Raw genomic sequence first — 25,147 nt, 5'->3', positions numbered from 1 at the left:
AGCGCTCTCCAGCCACCTCTCCTCTCTCTCCCTCTTAGAAGGCTGGTGACTTTCCAGTGAGGCAATTATCATTGCGGAATGCATAATAGCCTAATTAATTACAGGTGTCAGCGCTGCCTTTGTTTCAGCATGGAGGAACATCATGCCAAAGCCGCATCCGCTAAAAAGAACAGCGCTGATGAACGAGCCTTGAACCGCGGTTAGAAGAGCGCAGCTGACAGAGGAGCGAACGGTGTGGAGATGGCTTGAAGTTTGCCAAACAATCCGGCGTCTGTTGCAGGCAGAAGACGGATCGGAAACACATGGTGCAGAAATTAGGTCCATTATTTGCTTGATAAATCTGCCGTTGTCAATCGCAAGGGCTCGGAAGAAGATCTCAGGTAGGCCCCGCGTAGGACGGCTCTGCGGTTAATTTGGCTCCAAATAGAGGAAGAACGAGAGCGACGTTGGTGGCGGCTCTATCAACAATCAAACGGCCCCCTTCACCCAGCCTTCCCTGACAAACACGCCGTATCATTTGTCCTGTCAGATTTGCCGATCTCATTCATTGTAGTGAAAAAGCCGGAAAGTAGACAATTGCCGGGGAAAAGAAACAGGACCTGCGAAGGAGAGGAGTGAATGATGGGGTGACTAGGAAGGAGAGACAAGCACAGAGATTTGTGCTCCTCTCCGCCGCAGCTAAACACAAGCATGCATTTGTGCAGAACTTAATGGAACGTCACATTTAGTGTGCCAGTGTGAGCGTACTGTACAGCCCGTGTGTGTGTCGTTGTGGGGGTCGTGGTGGTAGGCTGATAATCCCTCCACGCCCCCAGGCAGCGAGGGCTCATTGTAGAGTACATTGAGTCTAATAGAAGCAGGCGCTGCAGTTGTATGCAGCTTTTTTCTGCTCCCACTATGAGAGGAGTTTTTACATAATTAATGACTGTTGATGTTTCCTAGGTAGTCGCCCGGCAAATTCACTCCAGACTCGGCTGCCACCATCGTTGGTTCCACAGAGAATGAGCGACAGTAGAACAGACAGCTTACATTACAGGCATAAATAAGGCAATTTTGTACAGTGTCTTCAGACATTACTGTGAGGGGGGTTCAGGGCCAATGATTCGACTTGCTTCAGAGAAACGCTCAGAAAGAGCTTTTCTGTGTCTCCGAGTCTTCCGAGAATTTGCGCTTGATGCGAGTAAAACTACTTCCTTTAGTGTTTTTTTTTTTTTTTTTTCATTCGTTATGCTCTTAGAGAGGCGCAGATGAAGAGGCGCCTTTTCAAAAACACTTGACGGCTCCAGACGGGCGATCATTCACATCTGCATGAATCAGTCTAATCTGAATGTCGCTTTTAATACACGTTAGTCCGGCGTAGGAGTCTGGGTTTGTACGCCGCAGACCTCCAGCAGTCTGGCGAGGCCTCGGGGCCCTTTGCACATCTTGCTGGGAGGCAGTCCACATTTATACTGGAGCATGTTAAATTAAACATTTAAACACGACACCAAGGGAAGGCTATTTTTTACTGCTCCCAGCCCACTACTCATTATTAATTTGTAATAACCTTTAAGGCTTTTTGATGTCATACATATTTTACAGAGAGATATCACTCCCAGCCAGACTGGTGAGAGCCTGTCGATGACAGATCACCGGAGTGCCACTGAAATGTGGCTTCATCTGCTATAATTAGGACCAGGTGGGGGTTGGGTTCCCTGTGTGTTTGTCTATGCACCAACTCACACACAAATGTAATGACAAATGTCAAAGACCAAAAAAGTGTGGAGGGTCAAAAAGAAAGGAAAAAAAAGGCATCTTTCTGGCAGTTACCTGTCCATCACTGTATACCTTTTAGATATTTATGAATGCCAAATGTGAAAGTAGTTAATTTCAGCTACATAAATCACCTGAGTGGCTGAATGCTTGAAAAGGAGGGGGGGCACATTAACACCCCACACTCTATCTCCTTCATATTCCTCCGTTAGAGGGCTGGCCAAGACCCATCTTACTCCCGCTCTGCTGGGAGGCCCTTCGTGCCTGCTGGATGCCAGCCTAAAGCTCATGTACGCTGGTGCCAACATGCCACTAAAAGCTGTAAAACAAACGAGCTCTGTTTGGTTAATGTACACTGATTGACCTCCGCTGCCAGGCATTTGATGTCATGATTGTAATGACCAGCTTTCTGCCTGATCACTTATATACAATGTGACAAGCGTGAGGTGGCGTTTCTATTTGAGTGAATGAGGACTAATCAGAGGAGATGGCTATAGCGGCACAGCTGATGTTTGCAAAAGCAGATCTCGGCGACGATCGACAAAATGACAGCGGTCACATTTTATTAGTTGATATTTCTTAAAAGGTCAGTTAACCAAAAATTATGATTTTTTTTTAGGGATGCACCGATTTTTTAATACTACTCTTCCAAGTAGCAATCTGGCTGCCAGCAGATAGCGACACTGATTCGTTTGTTTTGTTATTGGTTGTTCTCCTTTTTTGTGCCATGGAAGTTTGAAAGTCGTTCAGCACGCTATGGACATGACATAAACAGATATTCTGATATCAGTCAACAGATGTTGTTAAAGGCATTAGGTTGCAATATATTAGTAGGTACATTTGTGAGGCATAGCTGAAGAAATGTAGTATTTCATTTAATAAAATTCTGCAGTTTCACACCTTTTTGACAGATAAAATTTCTACTTGACTCTTTAATCTCGTGGAGCATTTGCATTAGTGCTTGACAGTTTGATCGAACTAATGTTAAGTTTTAAACTAAAACTATACAGCATTTCAAAAGAAAGAAGCCAATATCACAGATTTAGAAAGTTTATCTTACTCTAGCGAGCATCTGCCAACCCTGACCTCTCGGATTCATCCATGAACCCGTTGCAGGAGTCCTGACCGCAAGGTTGGAAACCACTGAGCCACAGTTTCAACTGTTTTCTTACCAGTGTTTTTTTTTTTTTTTCCATTTTAGCGACTTTTTTTGTCCTCGCCTCAATAAAAAGAATGTGAAATAAAAATAACGAGAGTGAGGTCCTTGGATTATCCTGAGTAATAAGGACATCGCTTCTTTTTTAATATTTCTTCGCTTTGAGGACCACCGACGAAATTCCTTCCTCATCCATTGTATGAAGGGGTGGAAGCAAATCTCACAAACCGACAACTGTGCAAAGCATTTAGATACTAAGAGGAAAGCAAAGATACTTTCAAAAATAATTCCATGAATAGTTTTTATTGATCAAATAACCTCATACAAAGTGCAGCAAACATGAACAAAAGATAAGCTCAACCTTGATGAGCGCCCACCCCCCCACCCATTGCCTTTAAAACAGTACTAGTCTTCCTCGGCACTCTTGCACTGTTTTCCATGGTAGAGGGCACATAGTTTGTTTTTTTTTACCCCTAGGCTTCTTGAATAACATGCCACAGTTTTTGTTATGGATTACGGCTTTTTCAGTGTATTCTGTCTCCTCTCCTCACCGGACTCCCCACAACATCCATCAACGTACTTCTTCAGACGTGTTTTCACGCATCAGCTTTGAACGATTTCAGAAAAATCAAGCTGGGAGAAAATACCACAATTTTCCTTTATCACACATAACACACAAGAGGAAGTAGTGCACTTCAGATGGGTTCACGCTACAGAAAACGCTCCAGCCTGGACAGAGCGTGCAGGAGGCAGCACACACGACGCCCACTCAAAGGCAGTGAATGCACCAGACTATTAGCTTCACACACACAGGCTGTGAACTAGTGAGCTGGCAGGTTAAACACGGGCTATTGTCCTACGTGACTGAGTCAGAAATTTGCGCTGGTACCTCTGCGAGGTAATGTTTCGAAAACTTCAGAGCCGCACAGCATGTGTGGAAATGACATTAGAACCCGGCCATATTTCTGAGGTCATGTTGAACAATGAGTTTTGATTAGATGTCTCCCTGATGGCGTGCCTAATGGAATATAAAAATCGGAAGTGCCTAGAGCCTTAAGAATAAAACAAAAACATTGTAGATATTTGAAAACCTGTGTAAATAAAAATCACTAAAGTTAATAGACAAAATACTTCCTTTTTTTCTTTTTTACCTGAGTGAACCGACCTATTAAAGAAAGAGCCAGGAAAAATATGCTTTTTGTTACATCATTGTGAGGCAGACGTTCAGAAGTGCCAAATCAATCTTAAGCAGCCTCAGAAACAAGTCTTCAGCGAGCTTTATATATAGGCCCTCACTTTAGTGGTTATCTATTGGATGCTGAGTGTTACATAATCCTCCATATGCTCAGAGTGTAGGACAATACCGTACGGGTTATAAATAAAGAAACCTGACGCACGGCTGCAGCCACTGTGATTTGGGCAAGTTCTCACATGGGATGTCATAGTTCTGCAGTGCTAGCCCCACTGCTATTTCAGGCTCTGCCTCATTAGAACATCCACTGTGAATGAATATATATATATATATATATATATATATATATATATATATATATATCTCAACTAGTAGCTCAGTGTTCCAACATTCGAAAGAAGGGACTGCTCTCACAGCTAGAGATTGACGAGGTACAACACAAATGCTACGGCAAGGAGGAGTCAGGACGCCAGGTCAGGGGGGAGATATCATCACCCCCACCCGAGATTGGGTACATAGCCCCAAGTGCGATAGGAGAAGGATCGTTGAGTGCGAGAGGAGCTGACCTGAAAAATAGGATCATGGCCAAGCTTGAAACCTGGATCCCCCGTAGCCGGTTACCAAGATTACGTGAAGTACCCTCAGAAGGTCTGCTAGATGATGTTAATTCAGCACTACGGGCAATACCTACAACCACGATTACCGACACTAACAAGCTGATCTACAATACGGCAGCAGTGATCAGTGAGATGCTTGGCTACAAGTTGAACAGCCACAAGGGGCAGTACCCTCCATGGAGAAGGAGGCTAGAGGGCAAGATCAAAGTAGCACGGAGGGAGGTTAGCCAACTAACGGAGTTGCAGAAAGGTGCGACAAATAAGGTGCCTAAGAAATACAGCAAGCTGTCCATACCTGAGGCCTTGGAAACTGCCAAGCAAAGACTCACAGCCTTGGCCAGCCGCTTGAGGAGGTACACCAGAGAGATAGAAGGCAGGAGAATAAACCAGCTGTTCTCCACAGAACCAGCAAAGGTGTACTCTCAGTGGCAAGGGAACAATAATAATAAGAGAACAGCACCACCAAGGCTGGAGACGGAGCAATACTGGAAGAGCATATGGGAGAAGGATGCAACCCATAACGGCAATGCTCAGTGGCTAGTGGATCTGAGGGCAGACCACAGCGACCTCCCTGAACAGGGTCCAGTAACCATCACAGTGGCAGATATCCAAGAAAGGGTCTCCAGTATGAAGAGTTGGACAGCACCAGGGCCCGACATGGTTCACGCCTACTGGCTGAAGAAGCTGACTGCACTCCACGAGCGTCTGGCAGCACAAATGAACCAGCTGCTAGTTAACGAGAGACACCCGGAATGGCTAACTGAAGGCCGGACGGTCCTGATCCCCAAGGACCCCAAGAAGGGACCGGTCCCCTCCAACTACCGACCAATAACCTGCCTCAGTACTACATGGAAGCTCCTGTCAGGCATCATATCGGCTAAGATGAACAGGCACATGGGTCAATACATGAGCGGGACACAGAAAGGAATTGGCAAGAATACCAGAGGCGCAAAACACCAGCTACTGGTAGACAGAACAATCAGCCGAGACTGCAAGACCAGACTGACCAACCTGTGCACTGCCTGGATTGATTACAAGAAGGCCTATGACTCAATGCCCCACAGCTGGATACTGGAATGCCTAGAATTGTACAAGATCAATGGGACCCTAAGAGCCTTCATCAGGAACTCAATGGGGATGTGGCGTACAACACTAGAGGCCAACTCCAAGCCCATAGCACAAGTTACCATCAAGTGCGGGATCTACCAAGGAGATGCTCTGTCCCCACTGCTGTTCTGCATAGGCCTGAACCCCCTCAGTGAGATCATTAACAAGACTGGCTACGGATACCGACTACGGAACGGAGCAGTTGTCAGCCACCTCCTGTACATGGATGACATCAAGCTGTATGCCAAGAGTGAACGAGACATCGATTCACTGATCCACACTACCAGGCTATACAGCAATGACATTGGAATGTCGTTCGGACTGGAGAAGTGTAGTCGGATGGTAACAAAGAGAGGGAAGGTAGTCAGAACTGAGGGGATTGAACTACCAGAAGGCAACATTGCAGACATAGAGGACAGTTACAAGTACCTGGGGATCCCGCAGGCAAATGGGAACCATGAAGAGGCCGCTAGAAAGGCTGCAACCACCAAGTACCTGCAGAGGGTCAGGCAAGTCCTGAGGAGTCAGCTGAATGGTAAGAACAAGATCCGGGCCATCAACACGTACGCCCTGCCCGTGATCAGGTACCCTGCTGGGGTAATAGGCTGGCCAAAGGAGGAGATAGAAGCCACTGACATAAAGACAAGAAAGCTCCTTACCATGCATGGAGGGTTTCACCCCAAGTCCAGCACCCTGAGGCTGTACGCTAAGCGGAAGGAAGGGGGCCGGGGACTGGTGAGTGTCAGCACCACAGTCCAGGATGAGACAAGGAACATCCAAGAATACATTGGGAAGATGGCCCCAACTGACCGAGTGCTCAGTGAATACCTCAGGCAGCAGAAACCCAAGAAAGAGGAGGGAGACGAGGAACCATCATGGAAGGACAGGCCCCTGCACGGTATGTACCACCGGCAGATAGAGGAGGTGGCTGATATCCAGAAATCCTACCAGTGGCTGGACAAAGCTGGACTGAAAGACAGCACAGAGGCACTAATCATGGCAGCACAAGAACAAGCTCTGAGTACAAGATCCATAGAGGCTGGGGTCTATCACACCAGGCAAGACCCCAGGTGCAGGCTGTGTAAAGATGCCCCAGAGACAATCCAGCACATAACAGCAGGGTGCAAGATGCTAGCAGGCAAGGCATACATGGAACGCCATAACCAAGTGGCCGGCATAGTGTACAGGAACATCTGTGCCGAGTATAACCTAGAAGTCCCGAGGTCAAAATGGGAGATGCCCCCAAGGGTGGTGGAGAATGACCGAGCTAAGATCCTGTGGGACTTCCAGATACAGACGGACAAAATGGTGGTGGCTAACCAACCGGACATAGTGGTGGTAGACAAACAGAAGAAGACGGCCGTAGTGATCGATGTAGCGGTTCCGAATGACAGCAATATCAGGAAGAAGGAACACGAGAAGCTGGAGAAATACCAAGGGCTCAGAGAAGAGCTCGAGAGGATGTGGAGGGTGAAGGTAACGGTGGTCCCCGTGGTAATCGGAGCACTAGGTGCGGTGACTCCCAAGCTAGGCGAGTGGCTCCAGCAGATCCCGGGAATAACATCGGAGATCTCTGTCCAGAAGAGCGCAGTCCTGGGAACAGCTAAGATACTGCGCAGGACCCTCAAGCTCCCAGGCCTCTGGTAGAGGACCCGAGCTTGAAGGATAAACCGCCCGCAGGGGCGCGCTGGGTGTTTTTTTTTATACATATATATATATATATATATATATATATATATATATATATATATATATATATATAACATACATACATATATATGTGTGTGTGTGTGTGTGTGTGTGTGTGTGTGTGTGTGTGTGTGTGTGTGTGTAACTGAATCTACAAAAGATCATTCATTAGGGACAAGAGCGCATAAAGACAACGTTCACCCTTCCAGCAGCCACGTGGCTCAACCTAAACTCCACGCGTTTGCTACACTTAAGGTAGCTGCATCTGTGCTGCCTGGTCCCACAAGGAGGTCTGCAGACCTCCATGACAGGGGCACACACGCAACCTACCACAATGACTGCAATTACCCCACATCCACTGCCTTCACCAGGGGAGTGTGTGAGCATGTGTGTAAGTGTGAGAGAGGGAAAGCGAGCAACAGGACGTGCAAATATGTATGGAAGTTTGTGTGAGAGGGGGAGGAGAACCATGCACAATATTGCATGACCGCCTGTACCTGCCTCTGTGATTGTGTGTGTGTGCCTGTGGAGGCCCTCTCACACCACAGTGGCTGGCTAATTTAGTTAGGGAATAGCTGGCTGTCCTTCGGGTGAACGGACAGAGATTGGTCTCAATATGAGATGTAATAAAACAAGCCCATCACTGGATCTCGCCGCACCTTCGGCTGTCCTTCACATGTCTCTCCAGAAGAAGACACACACCCACAAATATATACACATACACACACTGATACACAAACACACACACACATTTGAGTTTGTGAGCCTTTATATATAGTTCAGAAAACAGCAGAACAATTGCTGGTTTTTCCAGTTACTTTGGTTTGTCTGCAATGTGTTTGTCATTTGTTGATCACCACCATCAATAACTACAAGTATAACTAATGCCAACTGAATATCCATGAACATTTTACTTTATTTTTTATTTAACCTTTATTTATACAGGTAGTCCCATTGAGACCCAGTGTCTCATTTGCAAGAGAGCCCAGTTCCAAAAAAACATTTAAAGTACAAAAAAAAGGATCTAAATTCGTCTAATGTACATACATATATCTTCAATCTAAACAAGCTGGTGAATGAAGTGATTATTTACCTCTCGCTGTTCTCGTTCAGGACTGAGATATTATCAGGCAACAAGTGAAAAATCCATTATTTAAGTTGATATTTTGGAAGAACTAAAAATGGCCACTCAATTAACCTATCCCCACAGTTAGGGGGATAGGTTAATTGATTAATCTAAACTGCCCATAGGTGTGAATGCGGGAGTGAATGTGAGCGCGAATGGTTGTCTGTCTTTGTGTGTTAGCCCTGCGACAAACTGATGACCTGTCCAGGGTGTGCTCTGTCCCTTGCCCCATGACAGCTGGGATAGGCTCCAGCGACCCTGAAAAGGATAAGTGGAAGCAAATGGATGGAAGAATGGCTGGATGGCTGGATGGATGGATAAAAATGGCCAAGCTTTAGAATCCACATGATTCTGACTTTGTCACCCAGACACCAGTTTGACTCATTCAAGCTTTTTTGGTATATTTTGTAACTTTGTAACATAGTGTATTATTTATTTTACTTTTGCTAATTAATGTCTCCCTGTCTTGGAGCAACAGTGACCATATAATTTCCGCTTGGATTAATAAAGGATTCTGATTCTCATGTTGCATTTCCAACATGGTAGGTCATGTGGGGTGCTGCAGTGGTTAAACTAACTAGATCATGCAGTGCCTCACAGCTTGCCGCCCTTGGGGCTTCGTATCCATAAACCAGTCAGCGTACCCACGCTGAGCTTTGTCCACAGCTGGAAGGGCCTACACTGGTTCCACTGGTCTTCTTCCATTGCTCCTTGTATATTTGTTACTGTTTATAGGGGGGACAGATGGCACCAGGATGCATTATGGAGAGCCGGTAGAGGCGCTGAGCATCATTCTCCTAGGAAGCCTTTGTGTCTGGCAATCACATGAATATTTTTCTGATATGTACCGCCTACTAAAAAATTGTTAAAGATTATGCATCCTTTCATCCTGGCAATAGTATTCGGTGGATTCTTTCATCAGGATACTGGAAACACTATTCGGGAATAGTTTCAACGTGTCTGTCTTGGTCTCCACATACCCAAGATCTCAATTCGGCTCAACATCTGTGAGAAGAACAGAGGCCCCAACTCCATACGTAACAAGACCTTCTGGAATCTCCAATTACTCACAGGTCCTATTGTCACAGGTTGGCCAATTAAAAGTTTTGTCAAAGGATTAGCCATTTCTTTAATTGTCTTAATCTCATTACAGTATTATAATCTAATGTAATCTATTGATGCACTATTCATGTATCGGATTCAAACTACTGCAGCTATAATTTTGCTGTAATGAAATGTTTACAACTTCTTGGTTATAGCAACCAACTGTAGAAAAACCAGGCCACCCAGGCGGTTCTCCCGTCTCCTTATCTCACCCTGACTGACTAACAGTGCCTCTCTGTTTGGGACTGGAGCACGGGCGAGCGCCTTCATTCCACCTGTGCTCCCGTTTGGCTGCATCTGACTCCTGTTCCTTCCTGCCAGCTGCTGGCGTCCAGAGCCAGACGACCAGCAGCTTTTTCCTCTTTGGCTGTCCCCTTAGCCCCACTCCACAAGAAGAGCTGGAACTCTCCTGCTAAATCCACAGAGACCCAATTACAGGGACTGCAGGAGAAATGACGAGGAGATGCAAAGTTACTCTGCTTTAATTGAGAATGTGTTTAACATTCTCCTCAGGCCACCGTGGCTTACGTCTCTGATGAAACACAGAGCCCTGCAGTGGGACTTTAAAACATATATCTGTTTGTGACAAAGGCAAAGCAGACTCTGATCTGTGGGCTTAAGATATTTTTGGGGGGGTGGGTGTGGGTGTGTGTGTGTGTGTGGGGGGGGGGGGGGGGGGGGGATTTAGGAGGTCGCACTTCCAGTAGAAAATAGGAAAGGAAACGAGGAGGTCTCTTAAAAGTGTTGGCGCTGATTTGTGATCAGGACGCAACACTTTAATGTGGGGCGTACATCAGAAGAGAGTTACTTCACTTGCAGCTGCTGGTTTTAATAGAGCCACATGTTAATTAGCATTGTAGCTAATCCCATATTAAAGAGACCCAAACTGTCAGGTCACATTATAAACAATCGGTCCTAATGTTCGTGCATGTGACATTTGGAGCTGCTATCTCTTCTAGCAAAATGTTCCCTAGGTACTAATTGGCCTACTTTACGCTGTCTTTCTTTGAATTGCCACTTTCTTTATCATTTAGGATATTAGCCTTGACAAGCATCATCTCATATACCATAGGCTCACTAAAACTGGAGATGAGGTGCATCTTTTTTTCCTTCTTTTTTTTTGCAGAGGTACTGCAAAAATGGGAATAAATGTTTTATGCTAGCATGTAATACTGCGAGATCTACCTTCATGGGATATTAAATACAATTTGAAAGAAGAATAAAAAGTTCAAACACTTAGCCAGCAGCAAAGTAAGTGTAACTTTTCACCGCTTGCATTATTTAAGATAGGCTCCATCATTTTATCAATCTATCGATCTCGCACCAGAAAGATGAAAATGGAAAAATAATGAGGCCGATGAATGCTGTGTAAAGAACATCAATGTGCAAAATTTAATTATCTGTGCTGGAAAGAGCAGAGAAAATGTGTCGGCTGTTTTCTAAAACAAAAAGAAAGTGAAAAAAGGAGCAGTTAATATTTTTCCCTCTCTGCATATTTTAATTACCAGATCAATCATAACTTCGTACTGCAGCACTGCAGAGAAAAGAAAATTGCAAGTCTAAATGAAAAACAATAGATTTGCTTTAAAGTCTTCACTCTTTTGAAGTCTAAATTAAAATTTCAGGTACCTTTACAAGAGCCTTCTTCAGAAAGTTATGATATTTAATTAGCGTGTTTAGATTTTGCTGAAATTAAACTTCACAGCCGAGCATCATGTGAAATGAAGACTGGTATTCCCAGGCTTCAGGTGTGGGGGTGGGGATGGTGGGGATGGTGAGGGGGGAGGCCACTGCAGATGAACAGTGGGAATTAAATCACTTCGGCACGTGAGGCCTGTGTATCCTCTGACAGAAGCTCATGTTCTTCTGACTTGTGCTGACACCGGCCTGATCCGGTGCCGGGTCTCTGTGTTCAGTGGAGGGGAGAAACAACTTTACTCCGACTGTGTCTGTGCAGCTCCGATTCTGCGCCTGAAATCAGAGAGTCGTGCCGTAGAATCGACGGAGCAGCTCTCCCGTTCCGCCTTTTTCCTCTTCACACGAGCTTTTCCTGGTTGTGCGAGCACTGATGTTTATTTCTCCTGGCACGTCCTCGCCGGCACTGAGCCACCGATTTCACACATTTTTATTGGCTAATTTGACTGTGCTCTTGCCAGCAGCTGAGAGTGAGCCAGGACTCGGAGAATCTCAGAGACAGTGCTGCTGCTGTGGTTCGTCCTGCTGCTGCTGCTGCTGCTGTCTGACTTAGGGTGCCTGGAGGGAGCAGATGAGGAAACAGAGGCGTTCACCTGCCTCGTAACCAGTAGCTGACCATGTTAAGACCGAGGCGAGCTCAGTCTTAGAAACTGCCTCTTGGATTAGTTACTGTGTGCTGCTGGTGAGTGTCCAGTCAGGGATGTGATTGCCTGTCTGTTAAGGTGACAGGGGTTTAGAGGAGGGGATGTACACCCAGTCAGACATCCAATAGGAGCGCTGCAGCCGGCGCTATGCGTGCGTCCATCCTCAAACATGGCTAACATTTGCACAGCAGCGGCAGTCAGGCGTGATGTCTCTGGGCTCTGAGGTTTGTGCTGTCAGGACGGTAGAAATTAAACCTGGCACTGCAGAGCAGAATGTGCTGAAACTCATCAATTCCACATGGCTAGAGAGCCAAGTGCCTATTTATAACAACCCCCCCCCCCCATCTTCTCTTCTTTACCTGGTGTGCATCCCTGACTCTAAACACGCATCCATAATGATGAATACACCCAACTGGGACGCTCCGACAGGGCATCAGTCAGGACAGGAAAACAAACACGCCAACACACACACACACGCCATCAGATCACAGCACAGCAGAGGAGGGATAAGACTGACACTGGGAAGGCTGATGGAAAGGTTGAGGCGTCTCAGCATAAAAACACCCGGCAGAATCACAACAATCAGTCACCACACAGGAAACAAACAAGGGCAGTCAGATATATTAAACTTCTACAAAAGGCCCAATATGGAGCTGAAAGATGGTGCAGCGCTGGGAAATGCTGCCACCCAACTACTGGGTTTGTTTATGTTGTCATTTACTGAATTAATGATATTTCATTTTAAAAAGGTACTGTCTGAGCTTCTGCCAAGCTGACGGATGGTAAATTCTTAAGCTATAAATTTGGCCAGAAAAAAAAAAAGTGCTCACCTCTGCAGACAGAAAACATACGTAGCAAGCATATTTAAAAAGAAAACACAACCTGTGTTTTCTGTTTGGATCTGCGAGATAATGATTTCTATTTTTGTCCTTCTCGTGGAAGGCTTTTTCTGTTATAGCCCTCAGTTTTATTTTATGAGAACAAACTGGTTTGGTACAAAACTGGCAGTGTTCACCAATTCTATATTTACTTGTAGCTAGCAACAAATCCCGACCTATACGAGTCACCTAGAAAAAGTAATTTGTCCATATCAAGCATTAACCTCCAGTTCTGGGAAATGAAGCGCTTGTCAAAACTGCAGTTCCTCTAGTGGCCACTTGAGGCTATCTTTAAGGAAGCTGCGGCTCTCTTCCACAGCATGTCTTTTATCCTGTTTTCCTTCTCTCACCCCAACCTGCCGCAGCAGATGGCCCCGCCCCTCCCTGAGCCTGGTTCTGCCTGAGGTTTCTTCCTGTTAAAAGGGAGTTTTTCCTTCCCACTGTCACCAAAGTGCTTGCCATAGGGGGTCATATGATTGTTGGGTTTTTCTCTGTATGTATTATTGTAGGGTCTACCTTACAATATAAAGAGGCGACTGTTGTTGTGATTTGGCGCTATATAAATAAAATTGAATTAAATGGAATTGAATAAACTTCCATGTTAAAATGACAATTACAATAAACATTTTTGGTCTTTATAACTAATGTACTTGATAGCAGGTAGATTTTTATTATTTTCATTCATTTAAATCCTTCATAAGCCTTACAATTTTACATTGCACATTAACAGCATGCCCTCTTTGAGTGAAAGGTGAATGCTGACACAGCTGAATGTCTTTTTGTACCAACAAACCACCCAGGAAGTGCATGCTTTTGGGTGAGGGTAATTCTACTTTTATCTGTTTTTTTAGGCTTCAAAAGCCAAAGTTCACAAACCTGTGGGTGGCATCGTCCTGGCTTTATATTAAATTTATCTGTAAATATACCAACTTAAAATTCACTTGCTGATTACAATATTTTCACATTTATTATTCTGTATTTTGTCAGTTGTGCCCACAGTACCTGGCAGAAGTTACACAGGTCACTTTAAAGTTATTCCCAACAAGGATGTTGGTATAGTGCAAAAGGCTGAGCAGGTTAACCAGAGGCCCAGGTTCAAATTCACCCAGAGGCCATTTACTACATGTCTTGCACTGAATACGTTTAGAATGTAAAGTGATGTGTCAACTTAAACTAGACTATCTCTAAGAAATATCAGTATCTTCAGAAAAAGGCTATTTATTCACTGCTCATGTACAGGACTTGGCATTAGACGAAATGAAGTTGCATTGTTACAGCAGGATACAGAGCATTTGATCCAACATCCACATATAAGCTTGTTCATCTCTGATTAATCGTGATCGATAAAAGTAAACTTTAAAGTAATAGAAACTGAAACAGTGAGTGAATCGAGGTGCATTACGTTTGACTCAAAGCAGCTTTTCTGCACTGATGTGGAGAACATGCAAGGCCATTCACCCTCAGGAGATGCAAAGGACGTAGAAGACTCAAGGAAGGTATTATCTAATGTCCAATTACACTCCCACGCCCCCTCACATCCCTCTCCCTCTTGGCTCTCCCTTCTCTCTCCTAACTTCCTTACTCTCACCTTCATTCCCTCTCCTTAGCATGAAAAGGACACAAGCGATAAACTGGGAGCAGAAAGCCGGTGGTTTACATGGCCCCGGAGCCCATTATGTTCCCCACAATAGGCTGGAGGCCGGTGCGTGCTATGAATAGGTAATGGCCTGGAGATCCTGGGCCTGGCCTGCTGCTCAATGAGCCTAAGACAGCCGAGCAGGAGACAGGCATTAGAGATACCTCGTCGGCCCAGTATGGAGCAGCCTGGTCATAGCCGGGGGGGGAAGCATGGGAGGATGGGCGAGTGGGAGTGAGTAGGAGGGTGTCGTAAATGCCCCTTACATAAGGTAGGGCATGAATAATAACACAAAGGGAATATTCAGAGGTACCTGGGAGGCACAGATCTGGTTCACTGGCACAGAAATATGAGCCTATAATGTACAAAGAAATCCACACTAGCTTGCTTTTAAAACTGTACGTAGTCTACTAGCAGCTTTTTATCAGACTGTATGACTCTGCTGCTCACTCATTCCGACACCACCTTCCCAAGTTAGCCATCCACTCATGCAATCTGTACCTAATAACCGCAAGGTTTAGCCCATGATGAAGATCTGTCTTCATTGAGCTGGAAAAGCTGTAGCGTCGCCGAGCATTTTTCCTAACGGCGCAGTCCCTCATCTATGAAAGTGCCATAGAGCCCCTCAGACAATTAGGCAGGGAAAAGCTTTATGACCGTTAGACTCACTCAGCGAGCGGCACTCTCACTGCCAGCACCGCCAGGAGCGCTGGCTCGTGCAGAAAGGTAATTACGGAGCCTCTCATAATGACACAGAGGAAGCTTGCGTCATAACACCCACAGCCTTTTATCATAGCGCTGTAATTAATTATCATCCTTTACTCTTTGATTCATTCCACTATTCATAACATATTCATACATTCAAGAGAAATTATCATTTCCTTCAGGAATTAATCAAAAAGGAGGAAAAACTGGTCGGCTCTCGATGGATGATCAAAGATGGTGGACGTCTACCTCGCCGCGTGGAGTACGGGAGGGCAGCTCAGGGCGAGGCATTATGGGCAAAGGTCTCCACTCAGCTCTTATACTCGTGGACAAATTATCTGCAAGAAGCCTTAAACGAGGATGAAAATACAGTTGCAGAAGCTTTTAACGACAAAAACAAAAAAGCACTAAAGCAGATATGACAATCCAAACAACTGTTTTGTCTTTTTTATTGCACATTTCTGATGCCGCTCTCCAGCATGAAAGGTCATATTACCAGCACAGTCCACCTTTCCAGACAAGACACAGCAGCCATTTTGAGATGTCTTAATTCATTTGAAAAAGACCTCCAAAGCTCACACAGAAAAACAAGCAACCACAACAACAACAATATACATGAAAACATTGTCTTCCCTCACATCATCACTTTTAGCACCTCAGGGGAAGAAATGGCACAGTTAGACTCATAAACAGGTGTCCACCGGCCCCCAGCTCGCACTGCTTTAATAGCTGTTTGATGTTTTTGATGTCTAGTCAGCTCGATCGTACCTTACTGCTTGATAATGAGGGCCAATAATGATTCCTGAGCTTGAGGGGTTAATGGCATGTAACCGGCAGAGCTGCTAATTACACGTTACAAACTATTTATCAGAATCTCCATCTGCGCAAGCACCACAACTCTCATTGTGCACGCTAAATTACTCTACGGATTATCATTGTAAAGCAAGTTTCAGTAATTAGGGACCCATACTGCTGTTTTCTTTTTCCGAGATCGCCGAACGACATCAAGAGGAGAGGAGAGAAAAATAGAATGAGTGCTTAATTTGGGCCTGATATTCAGATTGTCCGGATGTGAGGAGGAATCTGCCTCTCTCCTGCAAACATACCAGGAATCACGGTTCGTCCTGAGGGGAGTTTATACTCTAAAGTGAGAGGGAGGTGTAAATTGCACTGAGAAGCCTGCGAAGTCTCGGTGAGAGTCGGCAAAGTCTGTTTTTCCTGTATGTTCAGATGGCAGCGAGAGCTCTGAGAGAGAGAGCTGTGTGAACAGCGCGGTCCAACGGGCCCGGCTCTCCAGCGATCGGTTATTTGAGAAATAACTGTCATATCCCTCAGCCCCAAAGGTGTGCCTGAGACCATGGAGACGTGTACCATCTCCTCTTCTTCGCCGTAAATTTTTATTAAAATTACCTTCTTAATAAGACAGTGTTCATTATAAAACCAAAAACGCCGGTCTCCCAGGGCCCTGTGGATTAATAAGGACAGCGGTGTATTTTAAGCCGTAAACTCAGCTCCTCACTGTCCTTAATCTCCTTCCTACTTCACAAGGCCAAATTAACACCTCTCCTCAGCTCTGACGGGACCTCATTAGCAAACTTCCAGGGAAAGAAAAGAGGAGAGCAGAACGAAAGGAGAAAAAAAAAAGAGAGAGGAGAAGAAGGAGGGAAGCGACCAATGACAGCCACCAGCTCTGGGATTAACCCTTTCTCCTCCTCCAGCTCTGCGGAAAAACTAGGTCGGCAACGTGTTTCTAATCAGTCGCCTGGTTAGTGATAATTAGAAGGCGAGATTGGACGGGAGAAGAGAGGGAAAGTGGGTGGGGAACATTGAAATGAAAAAAGAAAAGAAAGGGAACCTGTCATGTCGCAAACACTTCAAAGGAGCCGACTTCTCCTTTAGAAGTGGCATGATGAGGGTCCAAATACCAAGAGGCACTCCTCTGGGCCTCCGAACTGCAATGAGGGAGGGGAAGAAAAGGGGGGCAGGGACCCAGTTTTTTTTCCTCCTCGCAAGTATGCATCCTCACACACGCACACGCAGAACACGCCGGGACTTTTCTACTGTTCACCACCTGTACAGTGCACCTGCAGGGGAGCTTCGGTCTATCCCAAACCACACAGCCAAATAAGCACATCCAACTCCAACCTTCCCTTCCACTGTCTCCCCCTGCAGCAGCAGCAGGTCGAGGTCCCACGGCTTACACTGAGGTCGAGCAGACTACCGCTGGGTAAAGTTCACAAGCCTCTGCAAGCTGTTTGACATTACCAATAAGGTCAAAGTGTATCAGAAAAACACCAGAGGATTAGATTATTATGGTGTGCTTAGTTGCCTGCTGCACCCTGCGATCAAAAAATAGCTTTTTTGCTTTGCAAGCTGGCTTACTTATAAATGTGCAGAACACGAGCCTGTGGTAGTTACACAAGAGAGACCAAGAGGTACCCAGAGAGGCCTGCAGCTAACATGAAAAAAAAGAAAAAAATCATTGCTCATTATCAGCCATCTATTTTATCTACTATGAAACATCTCGAGACTCCCAGTTGTCAGACATCAATGGTGCTTAAATTAATCCTTTGGGTTCCTGTTTGCACAATAAAGATATGGAAGGGTGCTTCTGATATTTGTGGAACTTTACAGTCGGAGTAATTGAATTAGCACAGAAATCAACCACAGGGTGCTGAATGTGATAGCTCCTGCCAGAAAACACGCTTACTTGGGCATAGTCAATTATAAAGCATTAAAAAGAAGCTGCCAATAATCGCTTCCAAGAGATCTGAACAATCCATGCCGAGTGTTCTAATGTTTACCGATGATGAGGCTTTCAGGTTAGCGCTGAGCGGGAGTTTAGAAGGGGGAGAACGAGACTGGAAACATATTTGTGGTATCATTTCCATAAGCCTCTGCTTCGTGGACCATAATGCAGCTCACAAATGTGATTTATGACCTTGGTTTAATGGCTAGAGCAGAGTCTTGGTAGGTATCAGATGACTTTTTCAATATGGCGACGTCAGAGGGTGCACGCTGAATGCACCATCACAACAGGAAATGAGGGCTTGTCTCAGCCAAGAAAATATGAGAAGCCAGATATCTGATCATCTAATGGCAGATAGATGCTACTTCACTTTGACAGAAAAGGCATCAGTCAATAAGCACCAGATGAGCAGTAACATGAAAAGCACGCCATGGATTCCTTGGCCTATCAATCAAGTGTTTCTTTCCAGGAGCACAGTGGTCTGCTTTGGTCAGTGTGCTAAGCAAGAGTGTCTCCTTTCAGTAGATTATAATGTTATGCAGACAAAGCCTCAGACATCGTCGATAAAAGCACTGAATCTGCTAAATCTGCTGCTGAATCAGTGATCCGTAGCATGCAAAAGTCGTGCGACTCACCTGGGCTTGGAAACTCTTGAGAACAGGTGCCACCATCTCCCGGACTTCCTGTGTACAGACAAAAAAAATTGTCTCAGCACTTTGTCGTTTTTGCACACACTCCACCTGTCTACCAGTCCCAGTGCGGCACAAACATAAGAAAGAGCACGTTAATGGATTCTCACCACAGCTTCCCTCACATTGCACGTGTGCTGCCGGTGAGTTACGTCGTAATGGGGTGTGAGTATTAGTGGTTAAACCTGAAGAGTTTGAGTGGGCATGTTTCAAAAGTGGGGCTTTCCACTAGCTAGAGATCCAGACGTGTGCGAGCTCTCGCAGCCTCAGGTAAGGGGATTGTGCTGCCAGTGGTGACAGCCTGATCCTGTCTTAAACGCCTGTATTATACTGACAAGATTACAGCAGCGCACTACAGGCTGAGATAGGCAGGCAGCATAGCAAATAGTTTGAAGGTTAATTTATAAAATATAAAAATATTCCCTTTGAATTCAGCCTACATGTCAATAGTTGATCATTTCAAAGGAAGATGATGAAAAAGGACTAAATCATATCTGTATCTCTCTTAGGTTTTGCTTTTCATGTACTCGGTTCAATCTACCTTAATTGCCATTTTGCTTTACAAAAGCAAGGTGCATCGAGGTCTCAGCACATTTTTAATGTAAAGCAGAAGAACATGAAAATAAGTGATGTCTATATAGCTTCTTAGTAGGTATTAAAAATAGCCCAGAACATAAATAATGACACATGAAATTCTACATGTTGTTAAAATCGTATTGTGATGTATTAAGTGTAATGGTTAGGATAGTTTGACATCCGCCCCTTTTAGTAGAATTTAGTAGCGTCTGAAAGTATGATTAGTCAGGATGTGACAAAAAAATGCTCTCTTTCACTTTTTCTACTCTTGGTCCTGCATGATGTCAATGCGAGGGGATATCCCTGTTGTAGTCACCTGAGCCATACACCTCTGGATGTAAGAATTCAAGCCCCACCCACCTGATGTTCAAACCTCTTGTAGTCAGAAGAAAGTTTTCTTAAAGGGAGGGGAAAAACGGCTCGCTTCAGACAGAAGATAAGACGAGCTCAATAAAGATTATATTTTAACTGTGAATTATGCAAAGCTATTCAGGTCCAAGAACATAAATATGGAACTAGAAAATAATAATAATAATGGATTGGATTTATATAGCGCTTTTCAAGGCACCCAAAGCGCTTTACAATACCACTATTCATTCACTCTCACATTCACACACTGGTGGAGGCAGCTACAGTTGTAGCCACAGCTGCCCTGGGGCAGACTGACAGAAGCGAGGCTGCCATATCGCGCCATCGGCCCCTCCGGCCAACACCAGTAGGCAAGTAGGGTAAAGTGTCTTGCCCAGGGACACAACGACCATGACAGAGAGCCCAGGGATCGAACCGGCGACCTTCCGGTTACAGATGCGATTCCCAACCCCCTGAGCCACGGTCGCCCTTGTGAGCATAACGGGTCCTGGTTAAATAAGATATTTTTAGTACCCCTAAATAATGACAAGACAAGAACTGATTGTAAACAGAAGAAATATTATAGCTTATGTTCGCTTCAAATGACATTCACATTCCAGTACTTACACTGAAAGATGCATTGCTTGTGTTTAATAGTTTCTCTCCGTGGTGCTAACCACAAAGAGATCTCATATCTGACTACACTGTAGTTAATGCAATGAAATTTCATTAAGGAAAGCTATTCAGGACTGGTTCCAGATTGTCCAGTTCATCAGAATCATATGGCTCCAAGTGCATCACTCCTTTTTACCAGTGCCAACATGTTTCTTTTGACAGCTACATATTGAAAAATAATCAACATTAGCTTTTAATAAGTGGGGCACACCTCAAATACTTATTTCTCCTTTAGTTTCTAAACTCTAACATAATAAAAACTGTTTTGTTGTGGCTCAGCTAAGAAGAATCAATAACAGTATCGGTATCAAGTCTTATCAATATCTATCGCCAGTCCTCATTCTACGGCAGCCCTGAGAGGTCAAATGCATTGCAACTTAAGAAAACGTCAGCATATAGAAAAGCTACCAAAAAAAAAAACTACACACAAAAAACACAACGGAAAGAGAAAAGATAAAATGCAACTCAAGCGTTTCTGTGGAGACGATAACGTGACAAGCTGCGAAAGTGACAAGCTAACAATAAACGACTAATAGCAAACACGTAGCTACAGTATTACATGAACCATGTGACCTTACCTTTTTCTCCCTCACGGCACTGATTAATCCTTCTTTTAAGCGTATCTCAGCGGCGCAACCCTTTTAGTTTCTGTCACTTCTGCAGCTGTTTTGTCACCTTAATGCCTCCTCCCCCCCAAAAAAACATCTGTTGTGCTTTGACTCTCAGGGCCACCGTATCATTCGCTTTCAAGTCTTAATTAAGGAATCTCATCATTGGCAAACAACAACTTCAACATTTAAATTTGACTTTGGCTTAAGGTAGAATTTTTTTGTTTGTCCCTCAACAAGAAAATCTAAGAATTACAGATGAACTATTAATTAAGAAATAAAATAAAGAGGGGAAAATAGTGCTGGTGGCAAGACAGCAGAAGGAAGGAAGTAGCAAGAGGCTATATGAAAAGATCAATGCAGAGTCAGTGGTCCACACCGCTTCAGCTGAAGACAAACAGTGGATGTAAAGAAACACAAAGCTATGAGATTACATGTGAGATTATGGCTAAGAAGCTAAAAGGGCCTGCTTCATCACTGTAGCAAACTTAGGGATGCTACTTGTATGTTAGCCTAGCTTTGGAGTAAAATACACAATTTATCTGAGCATCTGTTTAGACTTTTTTTTTTTTTTTAGCATGAGCACATTTCACGTTTGTGTACAGCATGTGTGTAAACATATGTTGAGAAATAGCTTGGGTAATGTGTATATGTAATAATATTCTAATTAGCCATGTGCTTGGTTATGGTAATTAGCCATGTGGAGCTTTGTTTTAAGAGACTGCAAAACATGCTATTCTAGTGAAAGCTGTTAGAAGAGAGTTCAGAAAAAGAATGAACTGAAGATACATCAGACTAACGGAGTTCACTTGTTGTTAAAGGAAAGTAGCTGCTTTGATAGCTCAGTGTATATCACAACTTGTGTCTGGTTCTGTATTGTAACATACAACCAGAGACAAAGTAGTGAACCCTAACAGGCGGGATGGTGCAGAGGGGGATGCGTCCTAATCAGCATTCATCACATTGTTTAGTCAGAATCCCTTTCCTTAATGGGTTTGGAGAGACACCTGTTCCTGATCCATCTCATAAACCTGGAGATATATCAACATCCACTGCCAACTCTGACACCAAGATAACTTTTTCATAAAGTGGTGCTTTAGCTTTGGAGTTGAAAGCAACCAGCACAGTCGTGCTTACCTTTTTTTGCAAATGAGTCCCCTCAACCCTCATCGCACCAAGCCAGAGGCTAATACTGCAAGGCCTCAGCATTTAAATATTAACTGATCTACTGGAAAGGGGAAGGGAGGAGGCTAACCCTGATTTCTCGCAAGTGCTGCGCACTGTTAACATACAGTATGCTAATGCAGGCTTTACAAGAGAAATAATTCCCTGTTCAAAAAGGTATGTGCGGGGGCTTGAGCAGCTGCAGTGATGCAGACAGTCAGTACCTGCTGAGGTGAAGATGAGCAAAATGGCACATAGTTGAAATAATGTAGGGGGGTCATATGTGTGTATGTGTGAGACAGTGTAAGGGGTGGGGGGGTGCCAGACTCACCTCAGGGACATTTCTCTTGAACTCTCTGCTCAGCTCTACCAGGTGCTTGTGGGAATGTTCACTCTCCTCTTGTCGACCCGCCAGTTCAGATGCTGCAGAGTTTAGCTCCCTCTACAAAACACACAAAAGACAGACAAACGGTGAGACGGGGGGAGAGAGAAACAGAGCGAGACAGAGAGAGAGAGACGGCACTTTAGGGAGCCGGCCAAAGCTCATCCAGTAAAGCTTAAGAGTGTACATAAATAAAAATACACTGCTGAATATTAACAATGTAATCCTTCATGATCTCACAGCAGTAATACTTACAGCTAGCCCTGGCCCATAAATAATTAAGCCAAAATAAATCCAATGCCTACAGTAGCAGAAGGCCTTTTAGATAATCAGTATTTGAAATAATCAATACGCTTGCAACAGCTATAGAGCGCCAGTGAGCGAATGGGGTGAGAGGGTGAGAGAGAGAGCAAGGGAGGGAGGGGGTCACATGTTAAGGCCCAATAACCTGACAAACACCCTTATAAACAAATGGAGCTTCCTTCTGAAATGAGTGGCTGTTTTTTAAGCCCGGCCGAGACCTGATTCAAACACACGAGCGCCTCACATGCTGTAGTAATTACCACAGGTCAGATCTATTTTCAGCCTCTTTTCCATCTCTCTCCCCCATCGCCCGCACCAATCTTTATATTGATCCCGCTCAGATTTTCAATACGCGACAGCAGCCTCCATAGCTTTAAACCACATTACCCTTTTGCTACAACAACGGGCCCCAATTGCTATTCCATTAATGTCACATCGGTTGCTTACATATCTGTAGTCATAGCAAAACGAGAGCTCCGCCCTGCCGACATGTCTGATCCGCTATGCATAGCTGCCTGTGCAGCAGGCCCCTTCATCAGAACCTTGCATTCACCGTGGACTCAGCTGCACCACATGCCATCCGCAAATCCAGTATTATTGATCAGTCATCCAATTCCCGGCTCTTTCAGCAAACAGAAAAAAAAGGGAGAAAGCAGATTCGAACTCTGCTTTCCTACACCGAGCAGTGAAACAGACAGCAGTGTATTCCTCTTAGTTTGGACTGTGATTATCAGTAATTGACGAGGCTCTTCTTCTCTTGTAACTGCTGGGTTACAATATAAAAAGTGGAGTAGGGGATTCAATTACCACTACGAATTTATATATGACGCCGGGAAATTAAATTGACTGTGTTTTAATTAATCTGCAGTCTTACTTAAAGGCAATTTAATAAATCATAACACGACAAGGAGGAGAGGGAAAAAAGTCAGATAATGGAAGGATGAAGCTTCCAACCAGCCGTGGCCTCGTGGGATGGTGACAGCCTGTCGGTTGGAGAAGCGGTCTGTTAATTGAAGGGCTGCTGGTTCAAGTCCCTGGACTGGCGAGTCAAAAAGGGGCTAAAGTAGGAATGTGCACTGTCTTAAGCGAGATGCTATACACTGAGACTCTAACGCCACAACTTTACCAATTTGTCTACAAGAAAGGTACCTGACTGATGCTATCGCCTCTGCAGTAAAAGTTTGTTGCGACAGCATGCAAGCCTTGAGGACATTTACAACCTTGGCGCTGTATTGGCCAAGGTCCATGCTCCTGAGATGTGACGAGCAGCGTCCAATGTCAAAGCTACAGCTTTAATGCCCATCAATCCACCCCAGGTTCCTCTACAGGAGGTTATATTAAACTTATCCCACTAACTCTTTCTTCTCCAACCGTCTTAGCCTATAAAATGTTCCACAGAAGTCCATTTAAATGTTAGGTATGGCATTATTGTATGTCACAAAACTATAACAGCATTTTATTCTTTCTGACTTCCTGACTCTTTCATTGGCGTTCAGCCTCAATGCAACACACTGAATCTTTAAATTTGTTCAATCAAAACAACACTTTCAGTCATTAAAAGGTTAAAAACCATACAACTAAGGATGTACTGATCCATCACTCCAATATCACTATCAGCCCATTTATCAGCCCAGTTGACATATGCAATGAAAGCAGTGAGAGCCAAGCTGAGATCTAAAACTTTCAATTTAACTTTTTTGAGTGCCCTAACATGTAAAAAAAATCAGATTTAATTCATGCAGCTTTGTTTATTTTCTATAGATCTTAAACTTGAACTGTCGAACTGTGTCCAGTTGTTGAATTATAGTAATTCAACAACTGTGTCCAGTTGTTGAATTATAGTAATTTTATAACAACACACATGGATAGTCATGTGTAACATGTTTGCAAAGGATTTAATTTCTGACAAAAACTTCACTTTCCAAGAAATCGGTGATCGATCACTGAACACAGAGCATCATCGCCACAGGCTAAAGACGGAAAAGTCACAAGCATCACTACAAGGGGGCAAATGTTCCTGACTGGCCAGGTTGCACCTCCAGGCATGTGCTGCTGTGCTAAGCTGCAGTTTTCCGCTCATAGCTAAGAGGTTTGCTGGATGAAGATTTTTAGCAAAAAAAGAAGTTAACAAATATTGGAAAGTCTGGTTCTTATCGACTGCATCATTTCTTGGTTGTTTTTGTGGCAGCAGCCAATCTCTGTTAGCGTCTTTGCTCATTTTTCCCCATATGCATCGCATATTGAGATTGATGTTTATCATTTGTGTCACTTTAGCAAAAGCTAAATATAAAAAAAAAGAAAAACATTTTTTAAATGTATTTGCTATCCTGGACATAAAGTAAAAGCACTGGT

The 25,147-nt window shown here is 44.3% G+C and overlaps 1 protein-coding gene across 5 annotated transcripts in view; it reads right to left on the bottom strand.

Moving 5' to 3' along the window:
- The window catches only part of cux2b (cut-like homeobox 2b), a 99,193-nt gene that overhangs the window by 40,628 nt on the left and 33,418 nt on the right, over positions 1-25,147 (bottom strand). For 4 of the 5 annotated variants that reach the window (XM_085424843.1, XM_085424845.1, XM_085424846.1 and 1 more), the window contains exons 2-3: positions 22,442-22,552; positions 18,686-18,733 (exon numbers count right to left, since the gene is read on the bottom strand). In XM_085424843.1, coding sequence (XP_085280969.1) covers positions 18,686-18,733; positions 22,442-22,552 — 159 coding nt within the window. Of the gene's footprint in view, positions 1-18,685; positions 18,734-20,916; positions 21,055-22,441; positions 22,553-25,147 lie in introns of those variants that run through there. The other variant, XM_085424847.1, reaches the window with a different exon arrangement.

Source organism: Rhamphochromis longiceps, linkage group LG12 (assembly GCF_057381845.1).
Source record: "Rhamphochromis longiceps isolate RC_006_pf linkage group LG12, R_longiceps_female_GT1.1, whole genome shotgun sequence".
Classification (NCBI taxonomy): domain Eukaryota; kingdom Metazoa; phylum Chordata; class Actinopteri; order Cichliformes; family Cichlidae; genus Rhamphochromis; species Rhamphochromis longiceps.
Note: the sequence above shows the minus strand (reverse complement) of the source record. Positions and strands in the feature narration are given on the sequence as shown.